The sequence below is a fragment of the Zootoca vivipara genome, chromosome 13, assembly GCF_963506605.1.
Source record: "Zootoca vivipara chromosome 13, rZooViv1.1, whole genome shotgun sequence".
NCBI classification, from domain to species: Eukaryota; Metazoa; Chordata; class Lepidosauria; order Squamata; family Lacertidae; genus Zootoca; species Zootoca vivipara.
The window spans coordinates 40,237,542-40,256,319 of NC_083288.1; the positions used below are offsets into that span (position 1 = coordinate 40,237,542).

General features: G+C 48.8%; 1 protein-coding gene across 2 annotated transcripts; it reads left to right on the forward strand.

Moving 5' to 3' along the window:
* Positions 1–595: 595 nt before the first annotated feature.
* On the forward strand, positions 596–12,013 carry LOC118095533 (zinc finger protein 774-like). Of its 2 annotated transcripts, none has more exons than XM_060281780.1 (3): positions 596–818; positions 4,169–4,378; positions 6,963–12,013. In XM_060281780.1, exons 2-3 carry the CDS (start codon positions 4,279–4,281, stop codon positions 7,877–7,879), a joined length of 1,017 nt encoding a protein of 338 aa, XP_060137763.1. In that variant the 5' UTR covers positions 596–818; positions 4,169–4,278; the 3' UTR covers positions 7,880–12,013. The 2 variants fall into 2 exon arrangements, with proteins under 2 accessions (XP_060137763.1, XP_060137764.1); XM_060281781.1 differs by having other exon boundaries at positions 4,255–4,378.
* The last annotated feature ends 6,765 nt before the right edge of the window (positions 12,014–18,778 follow it).

The window sequence follows — 18,778 nt, forward strand, 5'->3', positions numbered from 1 at the left end:
CCATCCAGAGTGGCTGGGAAAACCCATCCAGATGGGTGGGGTACAGTATAAATATTATTATTATTATTATTATTAACCTCCAGGGGCAGGCCGTTCCACTCTCGAACAGCTCATTAATATGAAGAATAAATCTTCTTTTTTATTTTATTTTTACTTTACAAGTTTTTTATTGTATTTCACTACATTATTTGTAAGAATGGATTCCACATATCATTGAATTTGTCCATGGCAAGTCTGCGTATGCATGCACGTTGTTCGTATGTTGCGAGTTTATAGAAGTCTTCGATCCAATCGTAGAAGGGAGAAAAATAAATCTGAATAAAGTTAATATGAATATTAAATCGGCAGGGTTCTCATGCAAAGCGAAGCCGTAGGGAACACCCATCCCAGAATAGCGCGTGAAGGCAAGACTTTTTAAAGAAAGCTGAAGACTAGCAATGCTGCCGGCGTCATGTTCAGCATCAGAGACAGAAAAGTTTGGAGCGGGGAAGCCGCCTGCGCGAAGAGTTAAAGGCACCGAGCTGCGATTTCCTCCGCATCCTAGAGAGAAGCGGGAGCGCAGCAAACCTGGAGAGCTGGAAGGACGGTACATGGCGGCGGCAACTTCCTGCAGGCACCCAGACGCACACGCGCTCCTGGCTGTGCGCTTCTCCTGCCACCGGCTTAGGGGGTGGAGAAAGGGGCTGGGCCCCGGAGGTCGCGCCCCCTTCCACTCCCCGCCCCCCAGCGCACAGCCCCATCCTCCCAGGAGAAAGCGCGTAGGGGGTCGCGCTGGGGGATCCGCGCCCGCCGTGCGCCCCGGAGGAGGAGCGCGCTGGGTGAGTGCGCTTCCCTGGGCGCGGAGAGGGGCGGGTGGCCAGCGGACGGGAGCAGGAAGGAGCAGGATCCTGGCCATGGGAGGGAAGAGGCGACTGGGGAATAAACTCCACCCGGGATTGGGGGGGAGGTGGGGTGTGTGGAGAAGATCCTCAGCCGCTTATGCCAGTGTAGTCCGGCAGAGCGCAGCCTGGCACGACCACCCCGCACCGTCCCCAAGAGGGGCGCCAGGGCTGGCGCAACCTGCTGTCGCGGAGACAATGGCCATCGGAGGTTGGTGCCAGTGGGGAAGGAGGGGAGCTCCTTCTCTGGCTGGTTCCCCGTCACCGCCTTTCCATATATATCTAGGTATCCCTTCATTCTCACCCAATCCTGTCCGCCTCCTGATTTCTGAAAGTCTCTGCCAGTCATTCATGGCGAATGTTTCCATGAAATTGGCACGCAGATGTTGGGGTGGGTAAAACGTGGGTTCTTCTCCCCCCCTCCCTCCACGCACACAAACTAGGCTTTCTTTCGCAAGACTCAGTTTGGCACACCTCTGGGAGCCTCGATGGTGCTCCTCTGGAGGCTCCCCCCCCCCCACTCCCCGCCCCGGCAAAAAAAAAACTGGCAAGGCTCCCCTCCCTCCCCATAGCTACGGCCCTGCCCCAAACACCCTGTTCTTAGTGGGGTTATTTCACTATTCCCTTGCAGTTTTGTCTTGCCTTTCCCTCAAGATGCTCAGGGTGGCACAAGGAGCCCGTTCCCCCTGCATGAACAAGCACATGCATTATAATCAGAACAACAACCCTGTGAGGTAGATTAGGCTGAAAGATTGTGGCTGGCTCCAGGCCACGCAGTCAGCTTTCTAGCCAAGTAGGAATTTGATTCCAGATCTCCTAAGCTTCAAGTCTTATCTTTTTTTCCTCTTTCTCCTTCCCTGCTTTTCTGTCACTTCCCCTCTTTCTCTTCCCATTCTACTTTTTCTGTCTTTGATCCTTCGTTGGGGGCCGTCTGTCATGGATGCTTTAGTGGTGATTCCTGCATTGCAGGAGGGTTGGACTAGATGACTCTCAGGGTCCCTTCCAACTCTTCAGTGGTTCTATGAAGTGAACATTTCTATTTACAGTACATACCATATTTATTACATTTGGATAGTGTTTACAACAACAATAATAATAATAACTCTGGGCGGCTTCCAACAGAAAAATAAAATACAATAATTTATTAAACAATTTAGAACCGTGGGGATTTTACCCTTAATTGAAACGGGGGCTTGTCATTCAGAAGAACCGCTTGTTATAAACGACTTTGCAAGTTTAATTTTGGATGCACGTTTTTAATAAAATATATTGTTATCTTGAACCACATGGGTGAGGGAGGGAAGTGTTGGATTCACTGAGCATCAACGGGTAGCAAGAAAGTATATGAACATACAGAGCTGTCTTCTAACAAGGCAGACCATTGGTTGATCTAGCGAACTATTGTCTCTGCTGATTGGAGGTTGTACTCCTTTCAGAGAAGTCTTCCCCATTACCAGCTAAGACTCCTGTACTAGGTGATTCTTTTCCAACTGAAGATGCCCAGAAACGAACCTGGGATCTCTACATGCAATGCACTCCCTCGCTCCCTCCCCTACACACGCACACTTTCCTTTGTCTTTTAATAAATAGTGTTATTTGTGTTGTATAGACCAAGAATCTGGATCTGGATCCCTCAGTTCTGAATGTGCGACTTTTCTTTTTGGCCATTCAGAGAAAGCATAATAAAGAGTGCAGGGGTTAGGGAGGAGCTTAACCTCAGGGTCAGGGTTCGAGCCCCATGTTGGGCAAACAGATTCCTGCATTGCAGGGGGTTGAGCTAGATGACCCTTGTGGGCTCTTCCAACTCTTAAAATTCTATGATTCGACGAGAATGAGATGGCGGAATGAATTCAGTGGGCCACTTCCTGGTGCAAGCGGCGGAACTGCATTTTGTGACCTGCATTTTTCCTTGCAATAACCCTGTGATGTAGGTTAGAGGGGGGGCGAGGAGTGCCCCAAAGGTTACCTAATGTGCTTTATGGCTGAGTGGAGATTTCAACCTGGATTTCCCCAGGAATCTGGGGAACCTTTGAAACCTGAGTACCTTTGTAACATTCTGCTTCGTGTCAAAATATACAGTGGTACCTCGTGTTATGTACTTAATCCGTTCCGGAGGTCTGTTCGGTAACTGGAAACTGCTCGTAACATGAGGTGCATGCTTTTGCTAGTGGCGCCTCCCACTGCTGCCGTGTCGCCTGAGCAGAACTTCCGCTTGCATCCCGGGACAAAGTTCGCAACAAGGGGCATCTACTTCTGGGTTAGTGGAGCGCGTAACCCAAAGCATTCGTAAGGGGGACGGTACATAACACGAGGTACCACTGTATGTTAAAAAGAAGAGTGGAATAACCTCCTCCTCCTCCTCCTCCTCCTCCTCCTCCTCCTCTTCCTCCTCCTCCTCCTCCTCCTCCTCCTCCTCCTCCTCCTCCTCCTCCTCCTCCTCCTTCTTCTTCTTCTTCTTCTTCTTCTTCTTCTTCTTCTCTTTACAGACTCCAAGACCATAGCAGTCATAAAATTGTAGAGTTGGAAGGGACCCCCAAGGGTCCTCTAGTCCAACCCACTGCAACACAGGAATCTTTTTGCCCATAGTAGAAAGTAGAAAGCAAACCAGGGAAAGCAAACTGTGCTCTCCTTCCATATGCCCCTTGCATCCCCACAAATTGGCTTGGTGTTTTTTTTGGTGAGGGCAGAGCATTCCCCCCCCCCCCAGAACAGCAGGTGTGGGGAGGAGAGGGGAAATTGTTGTCTGACAAGCTGAAATGCTTGCCATAGTGCTTCACTGAATTCCTTTCTAAAAATCACTTTTGCTTACTAACAAAAAGAAGAGGTCTGCCCTCTTGGGTTGGTATAACAATCTGCCCCAAGGATTTCCAGACCTACAGTGGCCCACAGGCATTGTCCAGTTGGCCCGCCGGGTCTGTGGAGAACCCGGTGGGAGCAGCGGCTGTAAAATAGCGGGGCCGGCCCATGAAATATTCATACTGCTTTTTAATTGTATTTTTATTGCTCCTTTCATTTCTCTATATTGCATCTTATTATTTATTCTTGCCGTTCGCCTTGCATTCTGCGCAATCCAAATTGAAATACAGTCAGATGCAATATATGAGAAATGAAAGAAGCAATAAAAACACAATTAAAACTCCCGCAGCCTCCAGTGCAATGCATTACAATTGCTGTGACGAGCAGGAAAATCGCTAAGACCCTCAGCAATTTTCAAGCGGTCTGTGGGGGAAATGTTTTTTGGGGGGGGCACTACTGATCTATCCATTCTCTGTCTCCTATTTCAATTTGAGATGCTTGGAAGAGACCCGAAGGGACTGCAATGTTAAGATTTCACAGTCTGCTGCTGTTGTTTTCTCCCCGCCTCTGTCGTGGGTAGGATTCCCCCATCGTTAAACCCAACATGATCTCCTGGATGGAGCAAAGAGACGAGCCGCGAGTCCCGAACGGGGACCTGGAGCGACGGCCAGAGGAAAGCGAAAGTGCGAGGGATGCCCAAACAGGTGAGGGAAGTGGCAAACTGTCACAGAACGGGGGAGCAAGACTAGAAGAGGCCAGAAGCCTCTGGGAACATCCTGCGGGGATCACGGTGTCGTGGCGTCACTTGGGTGTAAGTGGGAAGAGCAGCAGAGCGCTCGGGTTTTGCCTTAACTTAACATTCTGAAGCATCCTTGTGAGTTCAGGTGCCCAAGCAGGGTGGCAGTTGGGTGGTTGAAGCACCTACTCTGCGTGCACAAAGTCCCAGATTCATTTTCTAGGTAGGGCAGAGACAGACCCCTGCCTGAATTCCTGGAGAGGAGAGCTGCTGCCAATCATTGTGGACAGTACTGAGCAAGATAGACCCAATGGTCGGACACAGGGCAAGGCTAGCACATATCTTCCAACGCAGTGACGCCCAAATCCAGGACATTGCCTTCCGGGTCTGCACTCCCCTGTGTGTCACATCACATGACTTATGTGAGATTGTGTCTCCACAAAAGTGCTTTTTTTTTCAGAAAAACCGCCCCAAAACATGTGCTTTTGGAGCATCGTGCCCCAAAAAAGTGCAGCCCGAAATTGCATGAAAACGCAGTGGCCATTTGGGCCGCTGTCCTCTTGCGAGAAAAAGCAGGAAAGTCCTGGTTTTTTCCAGGGCAGTTGATGGATATGATAGCAAGGTGGGGGGCTGTCAGGGGATTGTTGCGGCTACTCTCGTGTAAAGACGCTCCAGCCCGCTCTGTCTTTCAGAGTTTTATTGTACACATTATTTACAGTGCAGAGATATCAGAAAACATGACTGCCTAGTCTGATTCAGAACCTGGCAATGGCTTCCCTCGTGTCTTGGACCAGCATAAAAGCCTGGGCACCCCAAAGCGCCTCCCCCTAGCCCTGCGTGTGGGCGCGCGCCTAAGTTCGGGCGCCGGAAGGGGCTGCGTTCCTTCTCCCATCCTTTGGCTGGAGCGTTGCAGAGGCTCCGACACCTCGCTGGGCTGTCCTTCCCCCTCTGGTCAGCTGGGTCGGTTTCTAGGCTCTGACACGTCTGAGAGAGAGCCCCCTCTCCACCCCGCTCCATTCTTTATTCCCTCCTCCTGACCCGCTGCTAGCGCTGTCACTGGGCAAAGTGCTGGTCAGGATGACTGGGGGAGGGTCCCTGTAAGGAGTCCCCCTGACAGGGACCATTTTCAATTATGGTGCTGCAGTTGTTGTGGAAGGCACTCCTTTCGCCCCCCAGGTGTTTGCCTAGCATCATCTCTCTGTTTCTCTCTCATTCTCGTTTCTAACATTCAATGAAGTGAGGACGATGACTATTATTATTTTCTTGTCTCTGCTGTTCCTCACACACAGCTCAAGGCAGCTGAAATCTAATAAATATATAATAATAATAATTTATTATTTATACCCCGCCCATCTGGCTGGGTTTCCCCAGCCACTCTGGGTGGCTTCCAACAAAACATTGAAATAAAATAATCTATTAAACATTAAAAGCTTCCCTAAACAGGGCTCCCTTCAGATGTCCTCTAAAAGTCTGGTAGTTGTTTTTCTCTTTGACATCTGGTGGGAGGGCGTTCCACAGGGCGGGCGCCACTACCAAGAAGGCCCTCTGCCTAGTTCCCTGTAACTTGGCTTCTCGCATCGAGGGAATTGCCAGAAGGCCCTCAGCACCGGACCTCAGTTTCCGGGCAGAACAATGGGGGTGGAGACACTCCTTCAGGTATACTGGACTGAGGCCGTTAGAAACAAGGTTAAAGCCATAACCTAAAATGCATAATAAAGATTAAAAACATTTTTTTAAAAAAAAACACAACCCTGTGATATGCTTGAATACCAGTATACATGGCTCAGGACGTTAAAACCTTAAGGACTGCCTCTCCCCTTATTGGACCCTGTGCTTGTGATCGCAGGTCCTTCTCTTTCCCCCCTCACCCAGAGAGGTCCAAAGGGTGGAAAGCAAGAACAGGCCTTTTCTGTGGTGGCTCTACAACTGTGGAATGCTTCCCCCAGAGAGGATCACCTGGCGCCATCATATCTTTAGGTGCCCGGCAAAATCATTCTTCTTTACCCAGGTTTTGGGCCATTAAATAATCCATACCCCGTTAAAGCTGTGAAGTGGGGCTGTTTTTATGATTATTTTATTATTCTGCTGTCTGTGGTCATGGTTTTTATTATGTTTTTATGTTTATGCTCTGGAAAATGTGTTCTACATGTTGTGCACCACCCTGGGATCTTTTGATAAAGGACAGTAGTAGTAGTAGTAGTATAATAAATATCACTGCAGCTGTACCTTGGCTTTCAAACAGCTTAGTTCTCAAACATTTTGACTCCCGAATGGTTTGCGAACTACTTTTGGAAGCCGAACGTCTGACAGGACTTCCACGGCTTCCGATTGGCTGCAGGAGCTTCCTGCAGCCAATCAGAAGCTGCGCTTTGGTTTCCAGACATTTTGAAAGTCGAACAGACTTCTGGAACAGATTCCGTTTGACTTCCAAGGTCCGACTGTATTGCCATGCCTGTGGCAATATAAAAGGGATTTTTAAAATAAGTAAATAAATGCAGAAACCACGAATAATAATATATCTCAACACTCTCTCTCTCACTCTCTCTCGTCAGATGAGGGAACAACCAGTGAGAATGAGGACTGGGAAGAGGAAGAAACCCCTGTTGCGGCGGAGGACCCCGACTCCGAGGATTCCCCCGTGGTTTCTGCCCCGGTCCTGGGTTGGGAGGACGCCTGTGAAGTCCTGCAGGGTGGCGGCAGCAGCGGCGGGGAGGGGGTTGGCAGCACCAAGGCAAGAGGGGCCAAATCCGCTCGAGGGAGGCGCCCCTGGGGTAGCCGCCCCTGTCGCCGCAGCTACCGCCGTGTGGCGGCCCCTCCCACCCGGTTCTTTGACTGCACGGACTGCGGGAAGAGCTTCACCCTGAGCTCTCACCTGATCCGCCACCAGCGGGTGCACACGGGGGAGAGGCCGTTCGGGTGCCGGTCGTGCGCCAAAAGCTTCTCTCAGCGTTCGGACTTGGTGCGCCACGAGCGCACGCACACGGGCGTCAAGCTCTACCGTTGCACGCAGTGCGACAAATCCTTCTCTGAGAGCTCCCACCTCATCCGCCACCAGATCATCCACTCGGGTGAGAAGCCCTTCAAGTGCAATGTCTGCGGCAAGCGCTACGGCGACAGCTCCTACCTCACCGTCCACCAGAGGGCACACACGGGGGCCCGCCCCTACCGCTGCGCCCGCTGCGGCAAGAGCTTTGGCCGCTCCTCCACGCTCATCCGCCACCAGCGTGTGCACGGCGACCCGGCGCCCGCCCCGGGAGACAAACCGCGACCCCGTGGAATCTGGACGGCCTTCGCTCGCCTGCCCAGCCCAAGCCCAAGCGACGGGGACTCGGAACAAACCCTGTCTCCTCAGAGGTCGCCAACATTAGCCGGGCCTTCCCTCACTCCCTCCATGTTGCCCCTGCCGCCTTTCCCTCGGATCGACCCGCGCTCCATGAGGATTATGGGGTGGCAGTGGGGCGTTGAATAAAGGGCGGGCATCTGGCCTGTACGAGACACAACAATACTGGTGGCAACCGGTTTCTGGAATGCGAGATGATTAATGCATGCGGCCACAGGATTTGATCACCAAGAGGACATCGGTCCTTGGGAGGAGAGAGCGGGTGATGGGGGGCTGGTTGCTCGGTCGCCAAGGTGACAGAAGAACTGGTGATTTTACCACAAAACGTTTATTGACCACCAGGCAAAGAGGTTGGCCGTGGGCTCTTTGCTGAGGGCAATTCGTTGTTGGGGGAAGAAATGGTTTGGGGGAGTGGGGTTCCCAACACGAATACTTTGCTTTCCAGAGCCGATCTCATTCCTGGAAGGGTATTCTAGGGCAATGTATCTGTTACCAGGGCAACGGAGCTGGGTGGTTTGGTTACCATGGGCAATCGGTTGCTACGGAAAGGTAAATTGGATGGTGATTCAGGAAGTTACAATTCAAGTTCTCAAACAAGCAGAAGGAAAGCAGAATTGGTTCTCAATGAAGTTGATTATTTTGTTCGCTTATTCTGATAAAGAAAGGCTGAGATAATGAGGAATCCTGGGATCATGAGGAATCCTGGGTTCTTATCCAGATAATTTAAGACAGCGGAGATCTTAGTATATCACTGGTTTTCAGAAGGGAATGGTAAAGATTGGCCGTGCCCTCGTTACAAGCGGTCAGTTTCCATGATAGCCTAAGAATGATGGTTGGGTCGATGATGAGTGGAATCGGAGGCCAAGGGATTCGGCTGAGGAAGGGCAGCCCACAAACATGGCAGCTGGCAGAGGGAGAAGGCCCAACAGCTTCAGGGTTGGGTTAGCGAAAACACCAGCATTTCTTTATCGGGTAAACTGTGTGAGATAAGGAACTTCTCAAGGGAAGGGAAGTCCAATTTGAAAGAGGTACAGATGAATTTTGCGGAGTCCCGTTGATCGCAGTTGGTTGCTAGGAAGTGAGGAGACGGGCAGCTTGGGTGTTTCTAGAACGTTTGGTTGCTAAGGAGCTCGGGACCAGCCACTTGGTTGCTAGGGCTTGTGGCTTGAAAGGGAGGAGATTGTCAGATTGGTTGCTAGGAGATGGGAGGTAGCACAGGTGTGAGGAGATGGGTGGTTTGGTTGCCATCTTAGTCGTGTCTTCTGTGGTTGTTGTTTTCCTCCCCATTTAGGCATCCCAAAAACCAAAACTCATGAAGGTGTCCTGAAGCCTTTTTTCATTCAGCCCGACGTTTATTTTCTGGTCAGCAGGTGGACTGGCCAGACCTTCAAGCCTTGGTTCTCCGTTCCACCTCCAGCTTCCTGCTGGGGGTCTTGGGAAAGGAGGAGGTTTGGAAGGCAAGGAGATTTTTGGATGGCAAAACGGACACTCTGGCCAGGAGACAAGGCGGCCATCTTGGGGGAGGAGATAGTTGAAATGTATACATTGGGGCTGGACCCCAGGCTGGTGTTAAGTCAACTTTTCTTCACTGGTAAATGTCCTGCCTGTTTCAGAGAAAGGTTTTGGGGGTTTTTTTTAAAAGGAATTTCTCAGTACTGTAAGATGACAAATGTATTTATTGGTCTTTGCCCTCCCTGCTCCCCCATATTTGTGTCCTAGATTTGTCTAATTTAGACTCTTAAGCCTGTTATAAGCAGGGGCCTTTTTATTAAACAAATGATTATAATACGATGGTGATGTCTGCAAAAAGCTCATGAGGGAACTCTGTGGTGAGTGGAAAGTATTTCTTATCAAATAATAATAATTACAATAACAATAATAACGGTGATGCTTTAAGAACCTCCTTGTGAGGGGACAAACCTGTGGCTCTGCAGATACTGTTGGACTCCAACTGCCATCAGCCCCAGCCAGCATGCCTAGTGGTCAGGGAAGATGGACGTTGGAGTCCACAAGACATCTGGAGGGCCACAGGTAGCCCACCTCTGGCCTAGAGGTTGTTGGGCTTCAGCTGCCATCGTCCCTGACCATCTAGCAAAGTAAGCTGTTGTCTCCCAAGTTTCATGCCACAAATAAAACAGTTGAAGCGGCACGATCCCTTATCAATTATTTGTCCACACATTCTGAGCCGCTGTTGAGCCAGGTTCCCATTTTGCAGCTTACTTAACCTGAGGGTTAGTATCCAGAACCTCAGGTGGATGACAATCTTTAAGATTGGGGGGGGGGGACAACAACGACTTGTGGTCATCCAGACCTCACTGGACTCCCAACTCCCATCATTCATGACCAATAGCCGAGACCACATGTTCTCCATCCCTCATGCAAGAGGTTTAGCAGAAATCAAAACGGACGAGGTACAAGAGTACTTGAACTCTGTCAATAACTGTAGGCCGTGGCCTACGGGAGTGGCAGAAGTATGGGAGAAAGGAGAGCTCTTTGTTATCCACGGGAATGAACGTTTCAGAACAGACTTCCGTCCGAATGCAAGCTAGGAATGTCCCCCTCAATTTCGCCAAGTGAGGGGCAACCAAACCGGCATGTTGCAGCATGGACACAAGGTGGCAACACTGAGCCATCAAGAATGCGTAAGGAGGGTTTGCTGCCAAAAACACAATCTATGAAAGTTCCACCCCTTCTGGAAAACTGTAAATAGTAAGGTTAAAGAGGGGGAGATCTACTTAAAGATGAAACTTCAGTGGGTATTATATATTCTGCCACCCCAATCTCCACAGCAGTGCTGAGATTCCGAGGCTTCCTGACACTTACACCAGTGTTTCCATTGGAAACAAGGCACAGTGGTTTATTTGTGATATATGGCTTATTTACACACACACACACACACACACACACACACACACACACACACACACGACCTATATCTATAATCTGAGCCTGGGAGTCGGAGCATTCCCACCCCAAAAGGGTCTTGCCTTTCCCATAGCCACAGCCGAAAATTCAAACAGAAATCAAACATGCTTTGAAACATGGCTCTGACCCTCCTTCCAGCTTGCTGCTTTTTCTAGACTGCAACATCATTGCAAAAACTCCATCCTAAAACTCTCCTTTTGTCTTTCTAACTAACTGACCATTGGGGGGGGGGTGCTACGGTACACGTTCGCCCTGTGGCAAAGAGCTTTGTCCCAGCTAATGACTCCTATTTAGTACTCCATCACCAGGCTGGCTCCTGACTTGTATTTTAACATGCTAAATTAAATGTCTGGCACCCAGGAAGTAGAAGTGGAGTCGTAGAAGTGGAGTCCAGGCACCCCAAAAACTTCAGCTGGTGTAGAATTCAGTGGCCAAGTTGCTCACTGGGGCAAGATGGTCTGAGCATATTACACTGATCCTGGTCCGATTGCACTGGCTGCCAGTCAGTTTCCAGGCCCAATTCAAAGGGCTGGTTTTGACTTTAAAGGTAAAGGTAAAGGGACCCCTGACCATTAGGTCCAGTCATGACCGACTCTGGGGTCGCGGTGCTCATCTCGCATTATTGGCCAAGGGAGCCAGCGTACAGCTTCCAGGTCATGTGGCCAGCATGACAAAGCCGCTTCTGGCGAACCAGAGCAGCGCACGGAAACGCCATTTACCTTCCCGCCAGTGCGGTACCTATTTATCTACTTGCACTTTGAGGTGCTTTCGAACTGCTAGGTTGACAGGAGCTGGGAGCGAGTAACGGGAGCTTACCCCATCGTGGGGATTCGAACCGCCGACCTTCTGATCGGCAAGCCCTAGGCTCTGTGGTTTAACCCACAGCGCCACCCGCGTCCCAGGGCTTTTGACTTACAAAGCCCCAAATGGCCCAGGACTACAATAACTCAAGAACCACCTCTCCCCATATAAACTGTCTAGGATTCCACATACATCCTTTGAGGCCCTTCCTCATGTCTCTTCTACGTGAGGTCCGGAGGGTGGCAGCATGAGAACGGGGCCTTCTCTGTAGTGGCTTCCCGTCCATGGAATGCTCTCCACAGAGAGATTCATCTGGCGCCTTCATTATACAGTCATACCTCGGGTTAAGTACGCTTCAGGTTGAGTACTTTCAAGTTAAGTACTTTCAATGGGAAAGTTCGCTTCAGATTAAGTACGCTTCAGGTTAAGTACGGACTTCCGGAACCAATTACTGTACAACTTTTAAGCGCCATGCAAAAGAATGTTCCTCTTTAACCAAGCCTTGGGCTGATTAATATTCTATGGTCTTTTAAATGTTGTGGGGTGGGCATTTTTTTATTATTACTTATTATTTGTGCTTTTATCTGTATTTTTTATCTTGTGAATTGCCCCGAGATCTTCGGGTGAAAGGCAGTAAATAAATTTAATAAATAATACTAATTGTGATCATGGCAATACAGAGCTATCGGTGCAACTACCCTAGGAACAGTGTGTGCACCGTTCTGACCACTGAACCTCGAAAAGGATATTATAGAGAACCTCAAAAAGTTAACTTCCTGCTGAAATCCTGTAACTTATTATACTTCAAAAGTTCCTTGGTTTTTGTTTGTGTGTTTACCACTTTTGGCGTGCTAAAGCAGAGCGAGTGAGTGCAAGAGTTTAACAGCACTGGGGAGGCATCACAGAAAAACTCATAAAGTGAAATAGTGTGTACATGAGCCAGTAAAAATCCCCCACTAATGCACTCTTATTGCATCAATGATATGTTACAGAGTAGGCCTGGGGGGGAACCCCACCAGACTGCAGGGATCCAAAGAGTATGTTGCCTTAGGCCACCTGGTGTCGTGGCATTCAAGCAGAAGACACTTGGCTCAGCACACATGCTTTCAACCACTACATGAGTTCCGGCTCAAATGAAGCCCTGGGGAAGAGAGCAGCTTTACTTGTGAATACAATTAATTCAATTTATTTATCACTTTCGACAATCAAGGAAGACTTGAAGTGACTTTTTTTTAAAAAAGGAATATGCAAAACATACCACACATAGCAAACATTATCCATTGAAGCGATACTCTGCACTCAGGGTGCTTCCGGACAAGCTATTCATTTAGCATTCATCCTGATTTGTTTGCAGGTAGATTAGACACGAGCATCCACTTTCGTTTGTTTGCAGGAAGGTGTGATTTTGCGTCAAAGGAAGTGTCCCACACTTTCCCATGGATTTCCCCACCATTTTCTTGCAAAAAGTCCAGCAGATTCGTTGCACAAGACCTCTCAAGCCGTTTTTTAAAAGTGTGCCATCTGATATTTGATGGTATGTGACTGAATCCCATCCAGAAATAGTGATGGCCTAGAGGTGCCTTAAAAGTATTTTGCATTTTATACAATACTAGCTGGCCCGGCCATGCGTTGCTGTGGCTCATCCCTGTGACTGCCCCCACCCTGTTCCGACCCATGACCTATTCTGCCCCCTCCCCACCCCCACCCCCAGGTCATCCCTGTGATTCCCCCCCCACTCTGTCCCGGCCCATGACCTATTCTGTCCCCTCCCCCCCACCCCCAGCTCATCCCTGTGATTGGCCCCATCCTGTCCCAACCCATGACGTATCCCGTCCCCTTGGCCCAGTCTGCAAAGCCGACCCGAGATGCTGTGGAGAGGGAAGGTTTCCTAGCTGCAGTTACCAGCCGTCGCTAGAGGGCGCTGTTTTGCAACCTCTCCTGTGCTCCCAGCATCCCCGGCTGTCTGAGTTTTGTGTTCGGGAACAGTGGGTTTTAGCTGCTTTACCTGCCACAGGTGTGACATCTATCTATGCAACCTGTATATGGTCACTCACATATTCGCTTGGGACGTTGTGTCCAAATTTGAAAGCAATCGGTCATCAAGCGGTTTCGGAGAAAAGTGGAGACTAACCCACATGCCCAGTTTACAATTTTATATATTTATAGATATACAATATTGTATTTTATACAATCATCAGTTACAAAACAAGAATACTGTATCCCCCTGCACCCAACAACAGGACTGTAACTCCTAGATCAGAACAAAATTGTTGCCCAAACACTTGGGAGAATTTTTAAAGAACAGTCTTTGCCTGGCACTGAAAAGTTGTCAGTGTTGGCTCCAGGCGAGCATCCCTAGGGAGAGAGCTTTCCACTACTGCATAAAAGGTTTTGATGTGGGTTTTACATTGAAATGAGAGAAATTCAACAAAACCCCAAAACAAAAACCGGACTGTGAAACAGCAAAAATGTTCCGTTGCAGGCATGTCCAACTTTCAAGACACTTGTGATCTACTCCCACTAAAAAAAAACTGACAGTGACCAAAGTTGTTGAGCTTTTTTTTAAGGAGCCAAAGTTGTTGAGAGGGGGAGGTCAGGGTCCCACGATCAACCACGGACCCCCCGCGCGATTAACCTGTTGGATGGACATCCCTGTTCTATTGCATTTAATTGGACTCCCTTTCAAGTAAACTCGACCAACCCCTCACGTCACCATGCCATAAGTGAATCGGACGAATTGGGTTGAAGTAAATCAGAGTGACTGCCCTTCTCCCAGCTCTTGCCTGAGAGTCAAAATAACCCCCGTCCTTGAGCAACCCATCCTTTCACTGTCTGCTTGCAACATCCCTCCTCCAGCATCCGCCATTGGCGTTCTGCTTCCTTCAGCACAGTGCCTTTTATTGGCTCACCAGAGCACTCTTGTCTGAAGAGTCTCCAGCAAAAAGACTGAGAAGGGAGAAGGGCAGACTCCACACGTACAGTGGTACCTCGCTAGACGAATGCCTCACAAGATGAAAAACTCACAAAACGAAAGCGTTTTGCAATTTCAATGGAGACCTGCAAGACGAAGTTCCCTATGGCGCGCTTTGCAATACGATTTTTTTCGTCCCATAGGGTGCCTCGCAATATGATTCCCCCCCTGTTTTGCAAGGCACCCTATGGGAAACCGCACTTCAATGCGTTCCTATGGGAGCCACTTCGCAAAACGAATTTTTCACTATACAAAGCGACTCGCGGAATGAATTAAATTCATCTAGTGAGGCACCACTGTACAATCATAGGCATTTAACCTGCACGATGGCAGCATTTTTTTTAAGCTGGCCAGCTGAAACCACACAAATCAGAAGCACGCAAGACGGGGAGCTTAAAGCTCTTTCCGCACTGGGTTTTCCCGCCCATGAAGCTCTCGCACAGGCTAGGAAGGCTCTCGTGAAATCTCATTCAAGATCCCATGAGGACCTCCAGAGTCTGAGAGAGAGCACCCCAGAGCCTAGCAAGCAAGGAAGGAAGAGAGAGAGATTAAAATGCCTCTGCTTTACATGGCAGGCAAGGCATGCAACTTTGGAAAGGGATGGCTTTGTGAGGGCATTTCTGGGGTTACTCTGACTGCGTGAAATTTCAGCTTTGCACACAAGCCCCAGAACGTAACTCGGCACAAGTTGCGAGTTATCTGTATTTATACCAGGCCTGGCTCACCCAGAGGTTTTGTTACAGCAGCTGATGTGGCATGCCTCTGCTCCATCCTGTACCTGAGGAGGGCTCCTAGGCCAAGCCTCACACAGTGCCTTGATGTCTTCTGACAACTCCAATTCAGACCAGGGCCGCATCTACACTATGCAAGCCTTCCCCTGAAAGAACCCTGGGAATTATACAGTGGTGCCGCGCAAGACGAATTCAATTCATTCCGCGAGTCAATTCGTTTTGCGAAAAATTCGTCTTGCGAATCGCGGTTTCCCATAGGAATGCATTGAAATTTCTTTTCTTTTTTTGCCCATAGGAACACATTAATTAAATTTCAATGCATTCCTATGGGAAACCGCGATTCGCAAGACGAATTTTTCGCAAATCGAATTCATCTTGTGAGTCACCATCAGATCGCAAGGCGCATTTGTCTTGCGAAAAATTCATCTTGCGGGGCATTTGTCTTGTGAGGTACCACTGTAGTTTGCTAATGCTGCTGAGAGTTGTTAGGGGACCCCGTTTCCGTGCGCTGCTCTGGTTCGCCAGAAGCGGCTTGGTCATGCTGGCCACATGACTTGGAAGCTGTACGCCGGCTCCCTCGGCCAATAAAGCGAGATGAGCGCCGCAACCCCAGAGTCGGTCACAACTAGACCTAATGGTCAGGGGTCCCTTTACCTTTACCTTTATTCCCCTCATAGATCTACAATTCCCAGAACAGTTGAATCATCAATCTCTCTTCTCTGGGAACTGTAGGGCTGTGAGGGGAGATACTGTATCTCAGTTTAACCTGCCTTTCTGATGAGCTGTATTTATGTTTCCTTATACAAGGCCATTTCCCCCCTCCAAAATATGTAATGATTCATTCTGGTAAAAGGAAGGACCTATTTTTAGTAGACATGCAACATTCCAGCTCAGGAGCAAGGACATTTTAGTGGCTTGTTTATCTATAAAATAGTTGAGATTATTTCCTCCTTTAAAACAATACAGAATTACTTGGAAAGCCTGCGGCTCCTAGTTATGTTATTCATCAAAACTGTTTTAATATGAGAGATGTGTGTTTTAGGAAGTGGGTTTGGGTTTTTTTTGCCATCTTGATTTTCTGCTCAGCACACAGTCATGATCCTGTGCACAACTGGGCCCCGCCACCCCCACCGGCAAACATTATTACCAGAAAAAAATAATGCTATAATCGCCTGTACCACCATAACTGCCACCAGCTTTCCATGGAGGTGTTAAAAATCCTGTGTCTGCGCTGTACCGCTTGAAACTGCAAATGGGGTGTTTGCAAAATCTTTGCATACCTCCCCCCTTAAATCTAATTGTCTGTGTGCTAGGATGTTTTCCCCTTCAAAATGGAAGAGCATTCCAGTGCATGTAATCCCCACCTGCCACCTGAAGGAGTATACAGCTGAGCCACAAGGAATTACTACCTCAGTGAGAACTAGGCCCTTGGCAACACCGAACCAACCATCCCCATCAACGCCCCGATTAACATCGGGATCCCCAGCCTTTTTGGACCCTGGGGCACTCTTGGAAATCTAAGAAACTATCACGAGCACCACAAAATACCCATTTCACATGAGAAAAGCTGGAAGAGAAAGACAGAAACCAAATCCACATATTTAAAAAATTGTTCCAGGAAAAGATTCTTTAAAAAAACCAATGAAAATATTTTAACAGTTTGTATTTCATGCTGCAAAATGTAAGTTCTCCTTAATACAGTAATCATTTCTCTGCCAGTCACTTGATGGCATCTGTCATGTTCCTTTCGATATAATATTAACAACAACAACAACAACAACAACAACAACAACAACAACAACAAAATATTATTTATACCCCGCCAATCTGGCTCGGTTTCCCCAGCCACTCTGGGTGTCTCCCAATAGAATATTAAAAACACAATACTGTACAGCATTAAACATTAAAAACTTCCCTAAACAGGGCTGCCTTCAGATGTCTTTTAAAAGTCAGATAGTTGCTTATTGCCTTGACATCTGATGGGAGGGCATTCCACAGGGCAGGTGCCACTACCAAGAAGGCCCTCTGCCTGATTTGAGCCTAGCATGGTGAAGGCAAGCTGTGGATTTTCTGCAACGACAACAAAAACCAAAACTTCGAACAAAGTTTTTCCCCTCTCGCTATCCCAGTTAACTGCTAGTTTGACCGTTGCAACACCTCCCACATCCAGAGATCCCTGAGTTGGACCAGTTATTTGTTGAGGTGCCTTCCCAGAGTTTGTGTTTCCTTTTGAACGAGGCACGGTGGAGACTGTGGCACCTTTATGAGATATGGTTTATTTACACACACATACAACCTAAGCCTATGGGACACGAGTGGCGCTGTGGATTAAACCACAGAGCTTAGGGTTTGCCGATCAGAAGGTCAGCGGTTCAAATCCCCGCAACGGGGTGAGCGCCTGTTGCTTGGTCCCAGCTCCTGCCAACCTAGCAGTTCGAAAGCATGTCAAAGTGCAAGTAGATAAATAGGTACCACTACAGCGGGAAGGTAAACAGTGTTTCCGCGCGCTGCTCTGGTTCGCCAGAAGCGGCTTAGTCATGCTGGCCACATGACCTGGAAGCTGTACGCCGGCTCCCTCGGCCAATAACGCGAGATGAGCGCTGCAACCCCAGAGTCGGTCACGACTGGACTTAATGGTCAGGGGTCCCTTTAGCTTTATCTTTCAACCTGAGCCTACAATTGAGCAGTTCAAAGCATCAACACCCCAAGAGGGTCCGGCTCCCTTCATAGCCGGCTCCCTTCATGGCCGGCTCCCTTTATGGCTCCCTTCATGTGAAAAGGATCTAGGAGTCTTGGTAGACCACAAACTTGATATGAGTCAGCAGTGTGAGTCAGCAGCTAAAAAAGCCAATGCAATTCTGGGCTGCATCAATAAGAGTATAGCATCTAGATCAAGGGAAGTAATCGTACCACTGTATTCTGCTCTGGTCAGACCTCACCTGGAGTACTGTGTCCAGTTCTGGGCACCACAGTTCAAGAAGGATACAGACAAGCTGGAACGTGTCCAGAAGAGGGCAACCAAAATGGTCAAAGGCCTGGAAACGATGCCTTATGAGGAATGGCTTAGGGAACTGGGTATGTTTAGCCTGGAGAAGAGAAGGTTAAGGGGTGATATGATAGCCATGTTCAAATATATAAAAGGATGTCATATAGAGGAGGGAGAAAGATTGTTTTCTGCTGCTCCAGAGAAGCGGACACGGAGCAACGGATTCAAACTACAAGAAAGAAGATTCCACCTAAACATTAGGAAGAACTTCCCGACAGTAAGAGCTGTTCGGCAGTGGAATTTGCTACCAAGGAGTGTGGTGGAGTCTCCTTCTTTGGAGGTCTTTAAGCAGAGGCTTGACAGGCATATGTCAATAATGCTTTGATGGTGTTTCCTGCTTGGCATGGGGTTGGACTGGATGGCCCTTGTGGTCTCTTCCAACTCTGATTCTATGATTCTATGGCCGCAGCCTTGGCTGCAAGCAGAAATGAGGCATGTCTCTGCCTCACTGGCTTCAGCCTTGTCCCTCCTCCAGCTTCTAGTTTACACACCTCAATTATCCACTTTGGCCTTTGCCTTTCTAACTACCAGTGAGTTGAGGGAGGAAGAGGGAC

Coding starts and splice junctions, on each gene's coding strand:
- LOC118095533 (XM_060281780.1), top strand. CDS start 4,279: ATGATCTCCTGGATGGAGCAAAGAGACGAGCCGCGAGTCCCGAACGGG. Junction 4,379..6,962: donor TGCGAGGGATGCCCAAACAG/GTGAGGGAAGTG, acceptor CTCTCTCGTCAG/ATGAGGGAACAACCAGTGAG.